Genomic DNA, 23,636 nt, shown 5'->3' with positions numbered 1-23,636 from the left:
CTTGCATGTAATTATGTACAGTTTGTATTAAACTTGTTTTTTGTATGACCTACATTTTATTACCAAATATTGTATTGTGTGGTGCTTTTGCTGAGTAGTTATATATCTAAATATTGAATAAATAAGACATCATAGAATTAACAAAAGCTAAATAAGAAAGAACAGAATCTGATAGAACGATTGACCATGTGTACCATGTATAGTAAACCAATATTGTGGAGATCATGGTATCTCTGGGTATTATGGGCACAGCATTTTATTTAATTCCTACAGTATACCTGTCATAAAAATTAAAATGATAATTTATGAAGTATGGGCATAATAAAAAGGGTAGGCCAGTCTAAAACACAACCCGGAGAGATCAAAACAGAGCTGATTACAGATTCAGGATTGCACTAATGGAAGATTGCAAATGGAAGAGGAGACCTATGAGTTTCAATTAGTAGAAAAGCCAAGAAAGCATGTCTTTCACTTCTGTTAAAGTGGAACTCTATGTCCGGAATAAAAAAATATTTCTATAAAATATACACTCTTACCCATGCAATCCAGTGACAGCTTGTATTCTTCAAAAGTGTTCTTATTTCCTCTTCTCACCTCTTAATTTTCCTCACTTTTTGATACCAGCTCCCATGATGGTGCAAAGCACTATGCTGTGTATGCACCCAGTGTAAATACACCTTTAAATTGTAAACTAACTAGCAGTTTACCAGAAAAACAAGTAAACAGGTAGAGTTTAGCTTTCTTTAGGGACGCTTGTATTGTGATAGTCTGTTAAAATGTCATACATTATAATATTTAGAAAATTGGGAGTTTACAATTTCTATTTATTAAACATTACAGGAATTTTATATAAATATAAAGAGAGGGGCAAGTAACAATTACATTCAAGTAGCAAAGTGGTTACTAAAAGATAAATACTAATAGATGGTAAAGCAGTCACTGTGGAAAGAGTGAGCAGTCTTGATTAAAATGTAATTACTGTGCTTCCATTCCTCTCTAGGGATATTCAATATCCATCAACTTTCCCTTGCCACAACACCGAGACAACATACACTGCTCAGAGTTCATCTAAAAAAAGACAATGTATTGATCGAGTTTGGAGATTGTTCTGTGAAGTTGAATTGTATGGTCAGCAAAAACAAAATGGGAAATAAAAACTCCATTTGTAGGTCTGGGTGGAAGGCATTTAACACTGCTCTCCTTGTGATAGCTTAAATTGTACTTTAAATTTCAAGCCCAAATGTTACAAATAAAATTAGTGTGCTACAAAAATGTTTTGCTATCTCTACCCTATTTTTATATATTTTTAATCACCACCAGCTCCATGTAAAAAAACCTGCCTACCCGTATTTTGCATCTTCTAATCCAACATCTGACATACCCACTGCTAACCTAACAACATTATAAAAACAAAGGTTGAATACATAATTTTTAAAGTTCAAAGACCCAGAAGTCTTTTTTTTTAATCTATCAGTGTATCTCCACTTTAAATTCTGGCTTTGTAATGGCTGAAAAAAATACAAAACCTAGGAATACTGAAAATGGTTACCCCCAGAGTCCCAGAAAGAAAATGGCAAATATGATTGAACACACTGAAAACCAAGACATTGCATTTGGGTGTTGTTGTACTTTAGAATTAATTGTAGTCAGCACCTTCAACCTTCCTCTCCTCTCCCTCCATGTACTGTCTTCTGGTACTTTTTAAATTACTTTGACCCTGTACGGTGTAATCCCTTCTCTTTGCCCATGTGACCTCATTACAGGAGCTGGAATACATCTATCCTTGGGACCTAGGAGGAGGAATCTAAAGTCCCTCCCCGTATCTGTGACCAGAGAACAATCAGGGCCAATGGGTAGTACAGGAAGGACATAAACAGATCTCTCTACTGCTTCCACAGCTCAACATCCTACAGCTATTTCAGGGAAGTGGAGAACACAGTCACCTTGCTTACTTCTAGCACATACTCTGCAAGCATGCTGTATGCTGTAGACTGCAGTTAAACCTTATGCTCTGCCGTGTACTGAAATCAGGACAAATAGGCTCTCTCTCCTCCAATAAAACTAAACTCTGGGCAGTTCTAAAACATGCTCCATACCTCCCACCTCCCAAGCCTGCCTTATCTCTCATAGTTTTTCTGTACTTAGAACAAGTTAGAACAGGAGGTACAATTCTATAGTTCCATGACTTACAAAATCACTTTGCAACACCACTTAGTCTAGCAGAATTCTGTGCAAAGTTAATCTCATGACTCCAGAATAGTAAGCTATAGCAAGGACAGGGAGATTCTTAGATGTCAGCACTGCCTCTCGTACACTGTATCAGTGCATTCCTGGTCAGACTGCATTTGCATACAGACCATCCTAAAAAATCACCCACATCAGCAAATAACTGAAAGTGGAGAGCCAGGATAACCCAGCAAACCTGTAATTGATGACGTCCTGGATTCAAAACATTTGCTAGCAAATAGCAAATGACTTTGAAGAAATCCATTCCAGGTTTGATGTTTTACCCAGCTGATGAAAATGTATCCTCTCCAGCCCGGATTAAGAGCTTTATTAATGAGGCCCAGAGTGAGAGGGGACAAATCCTTGTGTCTGCTTTAAGTATCCCCCTATTTATTTATTTAACTTACCAGCTATGCCTCCTATTGTCTTCAGTGTGTATTTTTAATCCTACCTAATACCTTGTAGTGTACTGCAGCTTGTCAACCTCAAGGCAGTCGAGGTAAAATAAAAATCGTTCAATCCCAATGTCAGGACCTACAGGACCGAAGAAAAATGCCTACTTGACCTCCATTCACAATAGGTAGTCATTTTGGTAGACACAGCCATGTAATCTGTAATGGATAGATTTATTGATCTTAAAGATTGTTTTTATTAGTAGCAAGTGGTACCAAGTTGGCCATAGCAGAAGTAAGTTGAAAAGTTGTTCCAATACCTTTTATTGGATGTCCACATATATTTAAAGTTGCAAGCTTTCTGGACAGTTAAAATGTCCTTCAGGCAAATATGAAGATGTTATACAATTGAAAAGAATAGTCATGGAAGTATGTACACATCAATGCACCATATACATTAAGAAAAGGGGGTTATTAGTAAGCAAAGATTTGTTCTGATATCTCTGCTCACTGTCCCCTTATGTATATCATTCTTCTGTGTGTATACAGGTTTTATTTTGAAGTGAAGGCAAGCTTTAGTTAAAAGAAGAGAAATGTATTTGATTGTTAAAATTTCAAAACAAATGTTTGTTTTAAATTGCTATACCTTACATGCATGAGATTGTAATAGTAATTGTGGTTGTATTATTCAAGTACTAACTTCAGGTTCTGTAATGCATGTTTGTTTAGTTCGAAGCCTTAAAACCAGTGGTGTTCTATGCCAAAGCATAGTGATGGATTTGTTCTGCCTATCTTCTTCCCTATTGACTATTGCTGGGAGTCTGTGGTAGCCAAAAGGTAGGGCATGAGCCAGAGCACAACCTTCTCAACGCTTGTGATAATATTCCAAATAATATACCCTGGACTGGGCATCCAGGGGCACGGGGAATAAAAACCAAACTCATGTCCAGGTACCTGTGAAAAAGTCTGATTGCTGGTTTATTGTACTGGAAAAATCCATGAGTTTGTTTTTAGATTTAATTGTCTTTTTTAGGCTTTATATTCCCTAGAAACCATTTAGAATAAATGTTAAAACTGTGTTATCAGAACTATTGCCTAATGATATACTGGAACATCAGTCTCTGAGAGGAGGATAAGCCAGGAAAGCATAGATATTTATCAATAGGGCCGTGACGCTCTGACATCTTTTATGGCTTAGAAAGTACAAATTTGGTGTGTAACCAATTATTGGGACTTTCAAAGCCAAAAGAACAATATTTCAAACGTTTTGGAATATATAGTTAAAACTTGCTTTAATAAACCTTTTGATCTTTTTTGATAATTTTACTTTTTTGATCTTTTTTGATTATTTTAACTTTTTGATTTTTTATGGCTTAAAAAATTGTTGTCTTGCTCTCCAAGCTAAAAAAGTCATTTTGCAAGACACCAATGCACTGAATAAACAAAAAAAGGAAATATGTCACTGTTATGCCCTGTATTTTATAAAGATTTACATCTTTAGGTGTTCCTTTATAAGTTGAAATGCTTCTTTGATCCATATTAAAATCTGGTGGATATATATTGCTGCTATCCTTTCACATTGTTTTGCCTATTTTTGTCATAAATAGCTCTAAATAGTATATTATATATTTAAAAATATTTTTACTACTCCTAACATATTTTGAGGTTTGGATAAAATAGATACCATTCACAAAAGTCTCAGTTCCCAATATTTATTGGATACCGATTTAATTTTTATGCAATGACAGTTACTGATCTTTTTTTGACGTGGGAAGAAAACCCTGAGAAACAGGTGGAAACATGAAAAACATACAAGAAAAAATTGTCCTTGCTAAGATGTGGACTAGAGCACTCGGAAGCCAAAATGCTAACCGCTTCACAACTCTGCCAACCTGATCATTTATTTTTTAGCTTGATTTCTTTTCTTCTTTATCTAGTAGTGTTCTGCTAATAAAGTAACTTAACATGGAAATGTGAATACATTAGAAACAATTTGTTTTGGTTCTTCAGCATCTTTTAATCCCGTTGATTAAATAAGCAAAGTGCTTCTCATGATAACTAAATTATAAGTTCACTTTCATTTTTTTTTCCTTTCACGTAATCAAATGTTCCTGCTGAATTTCATCTGCGATATTCTGGAGAGGTTGTATGCCTGTAATTCTCTAATTGGATATGACTTTAAAATTAAAATGTTAAGACTGTTACTTAGAGCACGGGTGAGTCGATTACAAAATAAGAGATGATGCAAGCATTTATCTGGCAGACATAAACATATTACCCCTTTTAATTGAACATTTTCTTAATCAGTTCCCAGCCAGTGGGATCTTCAGCATACAGAGGGCCGTGCACCGCTGGTTTAGAAGCTTCTTTGTTAACCCTTTGTCCGCCTTGGGGCTCTGCACACTGCATGGCATGACAGCCCTTATCCGACATGAAAAGGGTTACAGCAGTAATGGTGTTTGCACATTGTATGGCAATGTATTTCTCTAATATCCACATTCTTAATGATCTCCGGCGCAGGTTTTTAATTAATTTAGTAATTTTGCAATGCAGTGATCAAACTAGCTGCTCATGGGAGCTTGAAGTTGTTGAAAGCCAAGCGTACTTTATCCACTCAACTTCCAGCCTGTTAAAAAAAAACAAAAAAAACTGTCTTCCTTTAAATGAATCGATAAATGACTTGAACGAGGAGATTGAAGAGCATTTTTCAAGGCTTTTGAGCTGCACGTTTGTACTCCAGTTTAGAGACACCTGCATTTCCATATCTATATGTGTATCAAGTCCACCACGCCTATATAAAGCGCGGCTTATTGATTGAACCCAGATGTTCTTCACGTTCTCTATTACTCACATCAAACCTTTTATTCTGCCTCATTAAAATTCTCAGCCTTAGATGATTTCTAATTATATTGTCTAATAAATGAAACCTTTAGAAGCCATTTGCATATTATATGAAGAAATCTCACCCAACAAAATCGCTGTGGATTCAATTAACATAATAGCTAATTATGGGATTCATCATCCCTTTAGTGTTACTGTGTTTTCATCTTCCTCCTGTTCTAGCCTACAGCATTTAAGTTTGAATTGCAGTTCCTAAATATTGACTCTTAACTATGTTTAATTGGGTAGTAAACATCTTTATGGAACCATGATGGGTGGTTAATTTCTACTTTTCCTAGCAGCTCATTGACTGCATTATTTTTTTGATGATAACTTGATATCAAAATAAAAGCATATTTCAAATATTGCAAATGTAACATATTTTTCCCACTTGTCAGCTTTGTAGCATGCTTATGCATGACAGGGCTGACAAGACATTGCTAGCTGGCTCAGAAAAGCCATTCCCAAAGTGTGAAACGTGTACTGCAAGTAGTGCATGTCCCCATTCTGCTGGTGGACAGCAGGCCTGAAATGTTTTAATGTGAAAATGTAGCAATCAGCAAATAACTAGTGTTAAGGTGACAGCAAGTAGTATTGTCACACAATATATAGGACTTTCCTGCAATTGTATGACTTTCATGGCTTAGGAACTGAACAGTTGTAACATAGGAACTCTAAGTAGTATGTGCACAAAATATTCACCTTTAATGACATATATCGGTGTGGTGTTTAACTACCTAGGTCACAATTTTATTGCAAAGTTTGGAAAATCTATCAGAATGCCTAAATACATGTGAAGGAGTTAAATTTTAGACAGCTTTTAAGGTGCACAATAAATATTTTTATAGCTTTGTATTTACCCAATAAATGAGTTTATAATGTTGTTACATATGTCTAGAATAACAATGTGGCCTTTAAATCAATGCCTGGAATATTAGAATACTGCTTTGTTATTTTATCTGTTAAATTCAGGACCTCTGCTTCTTGTTATCTCCATTCCAGTCGCTGGATAGAACTGATTCAGTGATATGTAACTGCTAGCCCATACATCAATACCATTCTGATGTTAAAGAGAATGCAGCCCATCAGTCCTCTAGGGGTTGTACACAGTAGCATAATGTCCACATAGTAGCATAAATCTTGGTCAAAAGTGCATGTGTACTGGGAGAAATATGTACACTTCCATTGCAGAACTACTTCAGGAAATTCATTGGGTACCTTGAGCAAGCAGGCAGCATTTCCAAACAATGCAATGTTTGTATGAGAGTAGTATTTAAGTTTTATAGTATGTTTCAATGTTCTGGCTTTACACACATTCCGTTAGTAGAACCATTCTGGTAACCTAATTTTACTGTCCTGCAGTTAAAGAATAATGCTAGGTCAACACTTTGCCCCCTAACTTGTAATTAGGCAGTAAATGACAGCACTAGCCTATTTGTATTGCTTGTCTCTCACCTTGGGCCTGATTTATTAAAGCTTTCCACAGCTGGAGAGAATACACTTTCATCAGTAAAGCTGGGTGATCCAGCAAACTTGGAATGGATTTCTTTAAAGTCATTTGCTAGCAAATGTTTTCAATCCAGAACCAAATGTATTCAAGGCTTCTTAGATCACCCAACTTCACTGAAAAAGTGTATTCTCTCCAGCTTTGGAGAACTTTTAATAAATCAGGCACCTTGTGTCAGCACATTTGTATCTTATCCACCTGAGTCTGAATGGTGCTTTTCATGAGATTAGAAAGGGCTGCTTCTACTTAAATGTATGCACTCAACAGCTGAATTTAAGTGCATTTTTAATGACTTCATAAATGGAATAATTGTTGTTTTTAATATATGCCAGAAAGTTCCGCTTTATATGACATAATATGATACACATTGGTTCAGATCTTGGCCAGGTCCTTAGCTACACATGACTGTATTTATAAAATGGGGAATCAGACATTCCCTCAAACATTCCAGGAATCTTCCAGGTCCATGTATTTCAATGGCAGTATTTGATTCCCGCAAGGGAATGTTTGGGGAAATGTAAGATTCCCCATTTTATAAATAGAGTCCATGGAATTTCTCATGTTGGTTTCCTCCTACAGCCCAAAAACATACTGGTGGATCAATTAGCTTTGACCCTCAAAAAAAAAAAAAAGAAACCCTTCATGGTAGGGCTATTAGATTGTGGGACAGTTAGTCCTTGGAGTATTATGGACTATGGAGTATTAATCAGTGTGTATTGCTAGTGCTTTATAAATACATAATTGTAAATTAATTGGTAAACACGTAATATTGATATAATATGAGGTTAATGCTGTATTTTGTCTCCAGTGACAGCATACATATAACAATAGACTGCACAGCAAAGGTAAATAAATGCCAAGTATTTTTAATTCTGTTCAGGTTTGGGAGATTCATTTTGTAATTCAATAGCTAAGAATGGTAACTGTATACTAGCACATAATACATACCTTTTTTTGCCTATTCCTGGATGACAGTGATCCTTTAGGATCTGCTAACTTTGGGTAGTTTGTTCCATACCCTATTAAATTGGCCACAAGCACAGCAAGATAAACATCTGATGGCTTACTATGGATAGAATATTGTGACACCTTTACACAAAAACCTTAGTGGGAATACACTGGCCAATAATTGGAACAGATAACCTTGGCAACAAAACCAGGGGAAAAAAAGCTGATCAGCTCATCTAGAATGATGCTTCCAGTTGGTTACTATTCCCATTGTTGAGTACAATAAAAAGCCGGGGACCTCCATTCAAAGCCTGTTGTGTACAATGTTATACCCTAAATATGGTATGAGGTGGTTCAAACAAGGATGGTATTGCAGTTGGAACATTTGCAAAAGAACATGTATATAATAAAATGTACACTTTCCCATTCTGCTCAAAGTGAACATTTGTGTTGGGAAAATCAAAATTTTAGGAAACCTCCTTGAAATGCAAATTGCATATCTTCTTTGCATTAGAGACCCTTGCTCTTGTCTTGATTGGATGTAATGTGTGAACTCTGAGTTGTGCATAAGCAGCTCTGCAATTTTTGACAGAAGGGGACAGCAATCAGACAGGTAAGTATGTTTTTTTGCAAAAGGGGCATCACCCCTCCTATTGTGTAATAAAACTCTGATATCTGATTTCAGATTCACCTTCCTAGTAGCAGGTAATCTCCCCTGCATTCTGTGTGGGAGCCAGAGGATATCCCCAGTCTAACAAGAAGTCACTAATGCTTCTTAATCAACAATTGTGAGCAGGGAGTGTTAAAGCACAATAGTTGAGATTACGGTATGTGGATCAGTGATCCCCAACCTTTTGCAGGTCATAGACCACTAAATGTATGGACTCTGCATGCACGGGGAGCGGTGTGTCACTCAAAGGGGAACAAAGTTCCCCCCAGAGTGACGTCATGATGCCAAAACTCTCCCACTCTCCTGAGTGGAAAGGTTGTGTACAGAGAAGCAACCCTCCCACACCGTCCTGAGCCTGCAGTGTCTCCGGGAGATGTGGTTCATGGCTCTTGACGGTGCGCCCCCCCCAAGCAGGGTCCTTTCCTTGACCCTGCCAGTGGGTGCATTGGCCAGAGTCTTGGCACACCTGTCAGACGGCCCACTAGTGACCCGAGGACCGGGGGTTTGGGACCTCTGGTGTACATGTGTCTGATCGCTGATAGAGTGCTGCTCTCACACAGAGCTCACCAGTACTTACCTGCTGCCAAGAAAGGACATGAAATTAAATAAAGCATAAATATAGAGAAAATGTAAAACCTTTAAAAAAACAAATTTCTTGCAGCACTGGCAATAGTATACTTAGTTTCTCAGAATTATAAACCCCTTCTAATATTTTAGGTATAAAATCAAACTACAGACTAATGCATATGGCTTACTCAAGCACCCTTTTTAAGCTTTCCAGCAATAGTTTATGGAGCATTGTTTTTGAAGAGATTCTGGGTTCAGGGGGTTATGACATGGTTTACAACACTGGAATTACCTGTTTAAGACAGAGGCCTCTCAATGTATACATATTTTAAAAAATATTTTATTGGCTCTATTTATAAAACGGAATCAGACATTCCTTCAAACATTGTTTAGTGGGAATCTTTCAGATCCATGTATTTGCAATGTCAGTAATTGAGTTCCACCAGGGAATTTGAGGAAATGTCAGATTCCCTTCTTTTTCAATGGAGCCCCATGAGTACTAGCAAAGCTTATGTAAGTGTCTACAGAGCAAATGCAGGTAGAGGTTTGCAATAAAATGTGTTAAATCGTTGCAGAGTATATAACTGCATATATATCCCTATCTCTTTGTAGTTGGTTAGAAACACAGCAATTAAGTGAAGCAGCCAATATATACAAAGAAACTGTGAAATGTATCTGCAATAAATGTCCTTATCCTCTAAATAGAGATAATGGTTTTGACTTTGGTCAAAAGGAATTTCTGCTGCCACAATGATGGCCCCTTCCACATTGATATTCTAATGAGCTTGGTATCTCTCAAAGTCTGTTCTGGGTGGAAAGCCTTGTCTCCGGTATAATTACAATAGGAAATTGTTCATTGACAAGCACTATTCAAAATCTCATACTCCTAAATGCTTTAAAAAGAACTTATTAGTTTTTTTTCAAAATATCCACTGTTCTCCATCATTTTAAAGAGTGCTTTACATTAATTAGATATTTGAGCCAGCACAATTAAATTTTTTTGTATGTAATCCTTAAACGTTTTACCATAAAGGTATCTCAAGGTGATGCATTTCTATGCATTTTTAAGATTAGAAATGGAAGGTAATTTTTGTTCTAAAAATAGGTTAGAATTTAATTTTGGTATTATTGTGTCCTTTAGTATAATACACAGTTATATCATTTCTGATTTTATAAAATGCATTTTAGAACTCTTATATTTAAATATTTAATTTACTTTTTTCTGTGTGTGTTTTGTATTTTTTAGAATGCATTTGTTGTCAGGACATTTTATGTACAGTTTTTTATTCATATAAGGATATGCCTTATGTTTTTTTCCAAAGATATATATACACACACATAATTATTTCACACGAGGGAGCAAAGCAAACATAAATGGAATTCAGTTCCATTCACAGTAGGAAATGCCCTGGTCAGTGGTCACTTGTATCCCCAGTGGTGCTCTGACAGATCAAAGGTTACCATGGTTTGAAATGCAGAACATTCGCTAAAACCAACAGGATTGTGGAAGTGTTTATTTGTCCCTTTAGGTGATTCTATGCTGGTAACAAATACTTATTTAATGGCATTTGGATTTCTAGAAAGAATTCATTGTATTTGATCCCAGAAGTTAGTAGGCTTTCTCTTTATCCTTTAAATTGTGAATGGTATTTAAATAGGGGGACATTCTGATTTGCTGTTTTAAAAAAAAAAAAAGATTTGTAGGTAAGATATTGTTTGCATATAGCTCTGTACAGACGCTCAATCTTTGTTGCCCATAGTGATTATTAGTGATCATTATGAATGACAGTAGAAAAGAGTGGGTGCTTACAGACATGCTGCAGGCATCCTGATCTAACGTCTGGAAAGTAATTTTTTTGGTATTTTTTAAGAAGTTTGTTACATGGGGCAAAATAATGTCCAATGTCAATAGACAAAGCAAGCACCTTGTGCATTTAGTTTAATGCAAGGGTGTCTGCCAGTTTTGATAGCTTAGTGCCTAGTACTCTTGCATCTGCAGAGTCCATAAGTTTAAATCCTGGCCAGTACTTACTGCATGTTTTCCTGAGGCCAGATTACATCCAGCTCCCACAATGGTGTGTCAGGACAGGCCATGTGAATAGAGTACAGTTCATCCCTCCCAATTTAGCAAACTTTATTAAAACTTTTCATATAGCCAAGCTCAATATGCTCAACAGAAGGTATTAATCTGCAAATACGCTTAATAGAAACCTTTCAATCTGGCAAGCTGATCTGAAAGTGCATGATATTTCCCTTTACAAAACTGCACTTAAAAATTAATAGCAGCCAAAGCCGTGTGTCCTAATACCACTCAGTTAGGGAATAGACATTTAGGAATCTCTAAGTTTTAAATGCTTCATGCTAATTTTAACTTGCCTGCCAAAGATTATTTACTCAACGATTTTTATTTTTTTGGGGGTCTAGTTAAAATAACACACTACCAATTTCATATATATATATATATATATTTATATACAAGTTTATGTTAAACTACGCTCCCAAAAATGTATACAACATACAAAACATTAAGCTTCTGTATTGTTTTTTATGTTGGCCTTTTATGTGGACCAGTAAATATATCTACCTGTATGTGAGGCAGGAAAAGCCTTTGCCTTGAGGATGGAAATGGAGCTCAAACTGTAGCCTCTCCTACGTCCACATTACCTGGTCTTCTTCTACTCTGTACAGGACTGACCTATCAAACTGACAACTCAGTCCTGAATGTCAGACAGGTTTTCTCCCACATCCCAAAAACATGCAGTTAAGGCAGTTGGCTTCCCCTCAAAATTGGCCTTACATGTGTGAAATACGACTTGATTTGTATATGTATTATATGATTGTAAAAATATATTGACAGCACCTTTAGGAAGCAGTTAGTGACAGGATTTTGGACTTTGTAAAGTGCTGTCAACACTATAAAAAGTGCAAGTTAATAATGATATTAATTACATCAGGGGAAAGAGGTCCTTCCAATGTAGCCAGCAGAACTCTGCTGTCAGTATGACAGATGTGCTGCACTTACCACATACCAGAGCACAGCAAACCAGCTGTCAAAGTGACAGCGGAGTTCCACTGAATATTTTTTGTGAGCTATTTTCTGCAGTTAGCTGTAATCTGCAGCTGAGCTTTCGTAATTATCTCTTTTACACCTTCTCTTTTCCCCCTGTAAACTTTTTACATTATTATACATTATTTTAGCCATTCAGTGTACCATAATGTACAGTAGTGCATAACTGTTTTGGGTTGTATTGCAATAACTGCACCTATTCTTGCAATACTACAGTTCATATCCAGCATTATTCACTTGAGGCCTCGTGCCAAAATTTGACTGCTTGTCCCAGTGCTGTTTTAGGATTCTTTGGCTTTTCCAGGTTCCATCAGGTGTCTGTTTAATGTTGGAAAAATCAAATGTTGGCTGTGAGAGCTTAGGTCCAGCACTAAGGGGCCCCGAGGCTTCTGATCTCTCCACAGATTGCTGCATAGAAGCACTGTGTAGAATAGAATGCAAAAACAAAGCTTCCTCAATGTGTATATTGTGCACATTGTGATGGCATTATAGCACTTCCTGGTAGTTCAACTGACCAGATCCAAACTCTCCTTGAGAAAAAAGAAGTGTTACAAAAATACATTGGCCCATATTTATTAAAGCTCTTCAAGATAGATTCATGAAATTATTCCATAATATTTGGCAAATGTTTTCAATCTTTGACTAAATCCATTCCAGGTTTGCTGGATCACCCATGTTTTACCATGATAGTCTTCTCCAGGCTTGGCGAGCTTTATTATTCAGACCCTGTGTGTGTATATATATATATATATATATATATATATATACATATATGCACTAAAATATTATGCACAATAATCTAAATGACATTTACATGTGCTGCATAAAATGCTAATGTAAGTGAACAGAATGTAATTTTTACCTGCACTTTTCTATCATATCAGGGGTATAATTTTAAAGTAACATTTAAAAAAGAAAAAAAGCTTAAAGAACTTCATGGTAAAAAGAAATGTAAAAGTCCCTGCCACACTAACCTCTCTGAAAGATAAACTTCCTTTTATGAAACTCTGGTAGCGGGATCTGAATATCTAACATGACTTGGAGGAATGGCAAAACATGGCCACTGATCTTTCTAAAATATCTATAAATACTTCTCTAATCAAAGCAAACTACAAATCCTTCCTTAGTCGGTATTTGGTTCCTGAAAGAGTATCCAAATTTACCGCCAAGTATCTCCCCTTTGTTTTCATGGATGCTCACAAAATGGCTCCATGGCTCATATCTGGTGGCCATGCCTGGTGGTTGAGACCTTCTGGAATTAAGTATTTGAATTCATCCCCAGTAAACCCATCTTTCACATTCCTAAGACTCCTGAATCCATACTATTTACCTACCCAGAAAGTTCTATCCCCCAAAACTCTCCATGTTTAATTTGCTATATCCTCCTGGTGGTACAGCTGATCATTGCTCAGTCTTGGCGAACCCCCAGTTTGTCCCTAAATGCCCTTACCCCCAGACTCAATTGGATCATGATTAATGACATGCTTACATACACCCTCAAAAAATAATCTACTCAAATTTTGTTTTTTGAATGAGAGAGCATATAAACTACTTCTCTTTTACTATCTGTCTAAATGAGAACTCCATTTTAGATATAAAGGGCCTGATTTAATAAAGCTCTCCAGGACTGGAGAGAATACACTTTTCACAGTGAAGCTGGGTGATCCAGCAAACCTGGAATGGACCTGGTCCAGGATTGAAAACATTTGCTTACAAATAGCAATGACTGAGGAAATCTTTTCCAGGTTTGCTGGATCTCCCAGCTTTACTGTTAAAAGTGTATCCTCTCCAGGGCTGGAGAGCTTTAATAAATCAGGCCCAAAGAACAGGATATGAGGGGTGATACGTCATTCATCTGACTCAGCTGTCATGTGTTTAATGTGAGCTTAAGCTATAGCGCTTTGTAAATAGCTCTTTTTCCAGCAAAACAAACTTAGCCTGGTAAACTTTGGATAAGGAGCCTAGTGCTTCACAACATGTCTAAAACCATTAATATTACATATTTATATCAAATATTTTTTTATTGAGCAGTCAAAGTAATTTTTTTCTGAAGAAAATGTATTAAAGGAAATATGACATATATAATTATTATTTATATAGCTGAGGAATTTCAGAATATGGACCCTCTCATAGTCATGTCAGTGGTTCATCAGTGGGGCTTACATTCTACTTTACCTACTGGTCTAAGGTAAGTTTTGGGTGGGGGCAGCCAATTAACCTACCAGTATGATTTTGGGATCCTTGAATCCAGGAACCTAACTATGCAAGGCAAGGATGTGAGCCACTCAGCCACCATGACACACAGAAGTTATCATAGCCCAATTCAGTGTAATCTTTGCCATAGTTTCCATATGGTGGGTCTGTTATACATGATGAGCAGTATAACATAGATAACTTATCACAAATGTCATGTCAAAGAATTGGTAAATTCATCAAAAGGTTACTATGACATTTTCTAGAAGCATTGTGTTACCGCAAAGGCTGTATTATTAGAGTTGTCATAAGATAACCAGCTTTTTAACAATATTATATAAAGAACACCCATTCACAAGTAAAGACTTGACCCATCCTTGCTTTCTGTGACTTAATCATTATCTAACATACACAATAATCTCTATTTATGCTCCCTACCTTTATTCTAGGAAAGTGGATGGGAGAGGTAACTGCAAAATATTACTGATAGTTCTGTAGAATCAGAGGTCAGTGAGAGGACCTGTGTGTATTGTTATTAAAATTTTACACCAATCTTTATATATAAAATTGGATGTATGTATGTATGTCTGTATGTTTGTATGTTCCATCATCTCTCGAAAAGGCATGGAGACATCCAACCAAACTTGCCATTCATATGACTGAGACTCATGTGAGTGCACCAGTCATCTTTGTAGAACGCTGTGCTATATGTCAGAGCTATATTTGGATGTATGTAAGTGTTATATATATAGATGTGTGTATGTGATCACTCGGAAACGCATCGACACATTTCAACCATGAGACCTTATAGTATAATATAATAGTATAATATAAGATTGCAATAAAGAAATACCCAGGCAACGCCGGGTAATTAGCTAGTCAAATATAAAACATTATGTAAGTTTTTAGCAGATACTCAAAGCACCACATAATGCAAATGCTTATTCATTAAAATTCCAGGACGTGTAATTTTAAATGCAGGTAGTTTAGGTACCCCAAGGTGTCTTTGTATCAGGTCCTGTACAATAAAACTAATATTGAAGCAGAGGGGGAAGTATTGAGGGCAACCATTGCAGGGCACGTCTGTGCCAGACTTACATTTTAAACATGCTTTTAGAAGGGAAGAGCACAGTGATGACGTATCAGTGTTTTTTTATGTGATCAATAAATCTGTGTGTGTATCTTGGACTAAAATTGAATGCATAACTGCAGTGGAGGTCCTGGACCAGTCTTTCTTAACCAGGGTCCCTCTAAAGATTGTTAGGGGGTTTCTTGAGGAATGAGCAATTTGTACCTCTCAGGTCAGTTTAACAGACACTAATGATCTTTCTGTCTGTAAAGGTGGCATTCTTTCTAGTGATCACCACACTAATGTACTGTGAGCTGCCGATAAAGTCATTATAGTAGGGGTTCCCTGAAGACCAAGAGGTATTTTCAGGCTTTCCCCATGTTAAAAGTTTGAGACATACTGTCCTAGACTATGCTGGAGGTCTAAAGAACGAATTTCACATGTATTTAAACTGTGTTGTTAGATGTTTACCTGGAGTTCATTTTGGCAATGGCAATGGTATTCTATAAATGTTTTTTGCAGTTGGGACACCTCATTTATATTCTTTAAGTTGGTTTTTAACCTAATACAAAATGTTAATGTTCAGTGTTCTTCCTAGCCCATTTTAGCCCAGCACTTTTCAGTAACCATTGTAGCTTACCAACCTAGTGGCGACTTCATTATGTTTTTTTTTTTGTTTTCCTCTTTTTTTTAACTTGGTGACTCCACTAGTAACACATCTCTTTTTCTAAAGAAGCAGTGTTGTCACCCGAGGATGCTCTTTAGATTTGGATTACTTCTTCTCTCCTCATTTCCATATTATTAGAAAAAAGGTGTTCTACAGTCAACAAAGGTGAACTTGGCATGGCTGATAACAATGCCTGTGATTTCAGTGCAGCAGTTGTCAGCTAACTACAGGAAATTAGGAGCTCAATGGGTTTGTGGTTGGATCAACAGGGTTAGAGTGTTTTTCTAATTTTCAAGACGACAAAATTCACAGACCCAAAGGAAGCACATAAGAAAAAATCCATTGTTGGGGTCCACATACAAATGAATACCCACATGCCATATACACATTGTTTAGTACAACATTAATTGTGTAGGATACAGTCATCAAATCTGATGATTGCAGAACAACACATCACATCTTCATTTATGACTGGATCATAAAATGTGTTGGAGACTGCTCATAATTATAAAGGTCTCTGTAAAGCTGTCAAACAATGTGGATACCTTAAGGTTTGCCTTTAAATTAGTGCAATCAGTCATATCAGTGTACTGTAAGTGATTGACTTTTATGTAAAAAATAAAAAAGATCTCATGGGTTTAAAAGTTTCGTTTTTAATTTTTGTATCTCTAGTTATAAAGCTCAGTGCTTCACTTTACGGCCTCGTAGACGAAATCACCCAACAGGCATTAAACAGAAGGGGTGGAATTTGGTAGGGGAGGTCTCAGGGTCTGTTCATCTTCGGTTTAGAAATACCATATGGCACAAATGAACATCAAAGTTATGATAGAACTCACCTAAGTTATGCTGTCTGTGTGGTCGGCCCTGGGCAGTGTGACCTAACTTGCAGTGGGCAATGTTCTTTAATTTGTATATTGTGATATGAGTTTGGAAGCTGAAGGTTTGTGTGCTGTTGCTGTCACTCACAGTAACAATGCCGCATTCTCAAATGACTGATGCAGCTGTGGGTGGTGCCAGTTTTAGCCTCTGCAATGGGTGCCAGCGGAGCTCAGACAGGCCCCCGTCTGCATATGCTTTTCAATAGATTTTAGTTTCGTCAGCTGTCTGAGCATTACATGTAGGTGTTAAAAATGCCTTTTTTCAGCTATGTATAATTGTGTGGATTAATAGCATGACTTTAAAATGATTGTGGCACACATCAAACTTGCCCCAGCTAATTTCTGCTTTCAATGAACTCTTGTATTGCTGTATGTTACATGCGTGGCTGGGTCATGCACAAGCCTTTTTATTTACCATTTTCATGAAATCTTCAAACGGGCATCACTAAATCTACCAAGAAAAAACACAAAAAATCTAGATTGTGTCATCCTTGCAGTTTTGCATTTTCCAAAATTACTGAAAGTTTCATAGGTGTCTTCTAACACCACAATATATATATATACAATATATTACAGCTTGTAAAAACTAGTGAATATTTTTTTTCATTATTGTTATTATTTCTTTTTGCAAAAACTAGTAATATCCTTTTTTAAATAAATATTATTGCAATTTATAATGAGTATAGTTTTATTTCTTTTCTATTTTATTTTTAATAAAATGTGAATTTAATTTCAATGCAACGTGCCTTAGAACCAATATAGTTTTTCTTTGTCTCTTTTTTTTTTTTTTTTTTACTTAGCTCAGAAACAAATGTCACATCCAGAAGGCTGAATTTTAAATGGAGCATGAATGAAACAATAAAAGCTAGCCCCAAATTTTAATTCTCCAGCCTGTATTTATTTGATTTGTGTCCAGATGGTGGTGAAGCAAGGAAACCCTTTGTGTAAATGAAGCACACATGTGAAAGTGCCTCTATAATGTAGTCATTGAGACCGGAAGGGTTCATACTGTGTCTGAAAGGAGACAATAGAGACTGGATATATCAACATTGCAGAAATCTAGTTCATTTGTGATTCGACCCCTTTGACTGTGGTTGTCATGAAAACTTCCTACTTTGATCAGCAGAGGGTGGAGAGAAAGCCTCCGAAAGGCCCAAAGATGCATCAGTATTGTTTACTGTGCACTTGGCTTCACTTCACACCCCCAATCCGGAAGAAGCAACAGAGATAGGACCATCTTGCACCTTGACCTGTCTAGACTGGGGAGTGAGCTTTTTGTGCCGGTTACCAAGAATACTGGGTGCTCTTTGACCCTTTGAGTATTTGCTGTTGAGGCACTCACTAAGTATGTAGGTAGTGTGTAAAAGCTTCTTGAATTCTTGCTTAATTCAGGAGGAAAGCGAATGAGACAAAGACATGGACCAGCTGTTATGAAATAAAGCTGAAACAGTAGAACCTGGGAGAAGTTACATTTTGTAAGCTATTATTTTCTGCACAAAGCCCCTGGGAAGCATTAAAACAGCTGCATTGGAGATGGCGTACAACAACTATTCTAAGCAAAGGGCTTTCTACAACTCTTACTCATAGAAGAAGTATGGAAACTATGTAACTATTTATATCTTCTAAGTAAAATTTTGACAATTATTGCAATTTGACGTTTATATGTTTTTTAGGTTTATATTCTTTCTTCATATGTTTCTAAGCATGCTTTGATTTTCTGCAGTTCTGATTTAGTTTTTCTTTCTTTAGGTTGCCTTAGTGAAATCTGAAGTATATCTAACAGAAGTTTTGGAAAGCATATGCGAAAAAATGGATGACTATAGCCTATATATTGACCCTGAAACTAAGGAAAAGTCATTCAAAAGGTTTGCACCAAGAGAGAACGAAGGATTTCCTTCGCTAGACTTTAACAGTTTTCAATTCAATCCTGGAGATGGCAGTCCTTTAAAGTATGCCGTAAGTTGTTCAGTCTGTTGCTTTTTAATTGTTTTTTATAAATATTTATATATCTTTACAAAATTCTAATATGTATTTTAAAATTTAAAAGTACCTTATACCAGTATAGCCTTTTTACACAACCTTTTTTAATATATCATTTTGTTTCTTTTTTTAAAACATAAAAATATTTTAAATAATATTTTAAATAATACAAGTATTTTATATATATAGTAAATATATAATTATATATAGTAAATATTTTTGCAATACAGCAAGCAAATACAATTGTATATTTAATTTTTTATTTTTTTCTTCTACAAGTGTTGCCTAATTGTTTAATTTAGATGCTAAAAAGCAATACTCGATTTTGTCGGTATTGCTCAGTCAAAAAATTGTAATTGCTTTTTTTCACATTTTTATGTCTAATTCCAATATTTAATGTCTTTACAGTCATGCATAATAATTTATCATCTTGGTTTTCCTGGATAAAAAAAAACTAAATGTTGGTTTTAAAATGCGCCAATATCGGAATAATGTATCGTAATAGCGAGTGGTATTTTGTGTTGACTACACTAGTTATCTCATTTCTTGCAGTGTGAACGTGTGGTAGAGGAGAATGATGAAGAAATACTTTCACTTCTTACCCAGGAGGCTCCCAATTTCGCTTACAAGCTGTGCACTGAGAAAGCAGGTACTGTTTATGATCTCCACAATACTGAAGCTTATTTTTCAATACTATGCCAGTTCTAGCTCTTAGTTGTAGAGGTTGGGCCATTTATGTGTCGCATCAGAATGAAATCCCTCCCCTTCACAGAAATACTTAAAATTCTATTACTTGTTTACTGTTGTAACATTTAGATGCTATAGCATGTTCTTTATCATTATAGCATGTGTGCAAATTTTTTTTGTTTGAAGTAGCATCACAATTCTTTGTCAAAATTGCTTTTTCACCTAATATGAAGCCACTCAATGTAGGCCTCGTACGTTCGCGGTTTTATTTTTTAATGCTGGTATAGTTGTAAAAGTCAAATTACCATTTGTTCCATAGGCATTCTGGTACATCTTTCAAAATTTTCTGGTTACTGTCAATAGAAATGGAAATTATTTTTAGCTTAAAAAAAAAAAAGCAAAAAAAAATGTTTTCGGTTCCTTTAACGTGGCAGCCATAACAGCCCTTCGTCCTTTCACCCAGGGTGATTCACATTTTAAATAAGTGGCATGGCTTAAAATATTAATGGCCTGAAAAATAACAGAACACATTGCATTCCAGTCGATTTGGTTTTTTTTGTAATGAATAACAAGCACACTTTTATATTGTTCAGCAGTCAGGCAGTGTAGTTTGCTTCACCACATAGAGCCAGCCTGTTTTAGGGGGGAAATGCATTATGTATCCAAGATAAAATATTGATTTTAGAACCAATGACATCTTAAAATGAAGGCTTGAGATCTTGGTATGTAAAAGAAAAAACCCTGAGGTTTTAAATAAATATTTAATTCTAACAGTATGTGCTTATAGATCTCCTCTCATGCAGCCAAAGTTGTAAATGAAGTTGATAGGAGTTTTGACATTTTTCTATACAGTATTGTATCTATGGAACCATGCAGGTAAACTCGCAGATTTTCAAATACTTGCTTTTGAATAGAACATCAGAGATACACAAAGCATACTCAGAAGTTGTTTAAAAAAAAAGATATGTGTTAATAAATGTTTACCACTTTTCATCTTTTTCTCCAAGTAAGATATCACAGTTTATTCAATATTTGTGTAATTTTTAGTTGTGTTTAAAATGTCTTAGAATCTACTGAGAACCACAAAGCTTTAGTTTCTATTGAATTATTTATTTTTGCCAGAATGTTATAGGCCCAGAAGCCTGAGCTTGATTTACGCAATGATTTTATACTCTTAACGTATTTCTTGTTTTCAGTTCAGCCTCCCCACAGGTAATTATTTTAAACAATATTAATGTATTATCAAGTTGCTTTTTTAATTCAATAAAAACATTGTACTTGAGTTTTAAATTTTTTTACACCATTTAAGAAATACTTTTTGTACTTCATGCATGATAGAGGACGATGACTCCAAATGCAGTCATTACCAAAATAAAATATATATAAATGGTGTTTGTAAGTTATCAGTCATAAATAAAAGTCACAAAACAAAAATGAGCTTGTTGCACGCTATCCTCAATAGTATATGGATCGAAGTGGATGCAAATACATTTGGTTTAAGAATTTAATTTTAACTGAAACAATTTTCCAGAGTCTCAAATTGCATTTTGTTTTATTTTAGTCATTTTACTTGTCCTATTTAAACTGTAAAGAAACTATATGTGTACTCTTGCCAACTGCCAATCTAATCACGATTGATTTCCACGTTTATTGAAGCTTTTTTTAAATATTAGTTTTATTACTCATTTTAGAAAATCATAACGCATCGTTGTGATTAAATTTAGTGATTTACTCTCCAAATGTTTAAAATATTTAGGTATTAGATAAAGATAAATTGAATAGACAAGCAAAGGTAAGGTATGCTTCTAAAAAGACATAGCAGATAATGTCTTTGCAAATACAAACCAGAAATACTTGTCCTTTTCATTCCTGTGTCTTGAAAATGAATGATGGAGCACTATAGAATTCTCATGCCATCTGGGTATTACAATTGCTGTATTGTACACTTTGCATCCCAGCCCTGGACAGCCTCTGGCCTTTTAGATGCTGTTGAACTACAAGTCCCTACATACCTCTTTAGGGGTGTAGGAAGGCTTGTGTTCTCACAGTGTCTGCACTGCAGCAGATTGCCATTGCTTGCTTGAGATATTAAGAAGTAAAAAATTATAATAGGTTATTTTTTGTTTTAGTACCTTCTCAATCATAATGAAGACACAGGACCCACATCACATAGCTTTCTTTTACTTTTTCTTTAAACTAGTAAAAATCCCTACACATTACAATAATTATTATTGCTATTTAGTACACTTTACGTGCAGAAAATGTAAGTAGTCAACATGTTTTCGTTGCACTAAGATCACTTCAATTAAATGATCATTTATGTTTTTAGAACCTTGTAGTTTGCTACTTCTGGTCCCAAGTGTTTTCTCTTTTCAAAAGAAGTCTTTAACCTGAAGTTTTGATAAACTAAAGTTCATGATGATATCTTGAAAATCAGTTCTCAAACTGAGTATAGATGCAAAATGTATTTAAAGTAACATAAATAAATTGCTGGTTCAAAACAAATTAAAAACAGGGTGGGTAGCTGTATAGTATAATAACCGGAAAAGCAAAGCTTTATTTATACTTCATGCTCCATAGTAAAATAGATGAGTGAGTTGTAGGTTAACACTACAGGAGCATTTGTTCTAAAGGAAGGTGTGGTTTTACAATGCAAGTACAATGTAATGATCAGAACAAGATACATAAATGCTTAATATGAAAGACCAGATAAAAATGATAATCCATCCTGATCAGTGGACCTGCCACACAGCCTAATGAAAGAAGAGCATGTGGAGGCTAATATTAGGTACTATTTCTTAGTGATCATCACAAGTCTCTTCGATCTACAGGTCTAATCCAAATATATGTTGCAAGCAATCTACTAAGGGCTATTAGATATGCCATGTCATATTTTAAAATAAAGCTTTGGACTGGAGAGAACTTTTTTAATGGTGCTTTATAGAAAGATCTTAGATCTCTAGGGAAATAAATTAGATGGCATATTTTTTAGAGTAAATTTCATTTTAATATTTATAATACTGCTTTTGCTGTCATCGTTCTTCATTATAAAGCACAAAACTTTCACAATTGGCAATTGTACTTGACCTAAAAATTGCAGTTCACATGATGTCCTTTGATCCTATATTACCTTATCAAAAGGTATCTTCTTCAATACACTGTTGAAATAGGCTAGTAGCATACTGAATGCTGTTTATGTATCTATGATTACTTAAAGCCATATGATTTGTTGTCATTTGAGCAGTATTTGTTTTTCTTGTTTTTTTAGGTTTTTGTAAAGACATTCCACACAGTGAACTATAGAGGACCGAAAAACATTTTAAAAGAATTCCACATATGAAAGCATTTCCATCACTGTATAGTATGTTGGTTTCTCTCACTAATAATTGTTGGTCATTTTTCTACATATCGTACCAAAGATTGTTTGCTGCAAAAAAATGGACTAGTATAAGCTGTGGTAATAATAATAGTCATTATATTTTGTATACCAGTAAAAATCCCCTTATTTTTAAAAACATATGGACTTGGTGGTTTTTCACTTACTAATAAACTAATATTTAAATTAAGCACAGTATGAGTTTTTGTGATGAGTTATAACAAAAAATATGCTGAATTGTAATGCTCACAGTCCAAACATATCCGTTTTTCATGCATTTAGGTGGTTCCTGGACTTTGCTGATCTCAAGGTATAGGTTGTATATAAGCTTTAAATTCAGGAATTGCCAAAATTGAAAAAGGAAATAGTATGATTTTAAAAATGTGCGTTTTTTCCTCATCTTTACTTTTTATCAATATCTTTTTTCCGTTTATTCATGAAGGGCCTGCCATTTATGGGGTTAATTATATCGCTGTAGGCATATTTCTGTTCTACTGTAGCAGTAGCCTTGTTTGACCTTAATGCACAT

General features: G+C 35.4%; 1 protein-coding gene across 4 annotated transcripts in view; it reads left to right on the top strand.

Moving 5' to 3' along the window:
• CNPY1 (canopy FGF signaling regulator 1) overlaps positions 1-23,297 on the top strand; it is a 76,769-nt gene extending 53,472 nt beyond the window's left edge. For all 4 annotated transcript variants that reach the window (XM_072412592.1, XM_072412594.1, XM_072412591.1 and 1 more), the window contains 3 exons: positions 18,814-19,020; positions 19,597-19,693; positions 23,000-23,297. In XM_072412592.1, coding sequence (XP_072268693.1) covers positions 18,814-19,020; positions 19,597-19,693; positions 23,000-23,034 — 339 coding nt within the window. In that variant the 3' untranslated portion in view covers positions 23,035-23,297. The remainder of the gene's footprint in view (positions 1-18,813; positions 19,021-19,596; positions 19,694-22,999) is intronic.
• The last annotated feature ends 339 nt before the right edge of the window (positions 23,298-23,636 follow it).

The sequence above is a fragment of the Pyxicephalus adspersus genome, chromosome 5, assembly GCF_032062135.1.
Source record: "Pyxicephalus adspersus chromosome 5, UCB_Pads_2.0, whole genome shotgun sequence".
Taxonomy (NCBI): domain Eukaryota; kingdom Metazoa; phylum Chordata; class Amphibia; order Anura; family Pyxicephalidae; genus Pyxicephalus; species Pyxicephalus adspersus.
This window is presented reverse-complemented; position numbering and strand designations above follow the sequence as displayed.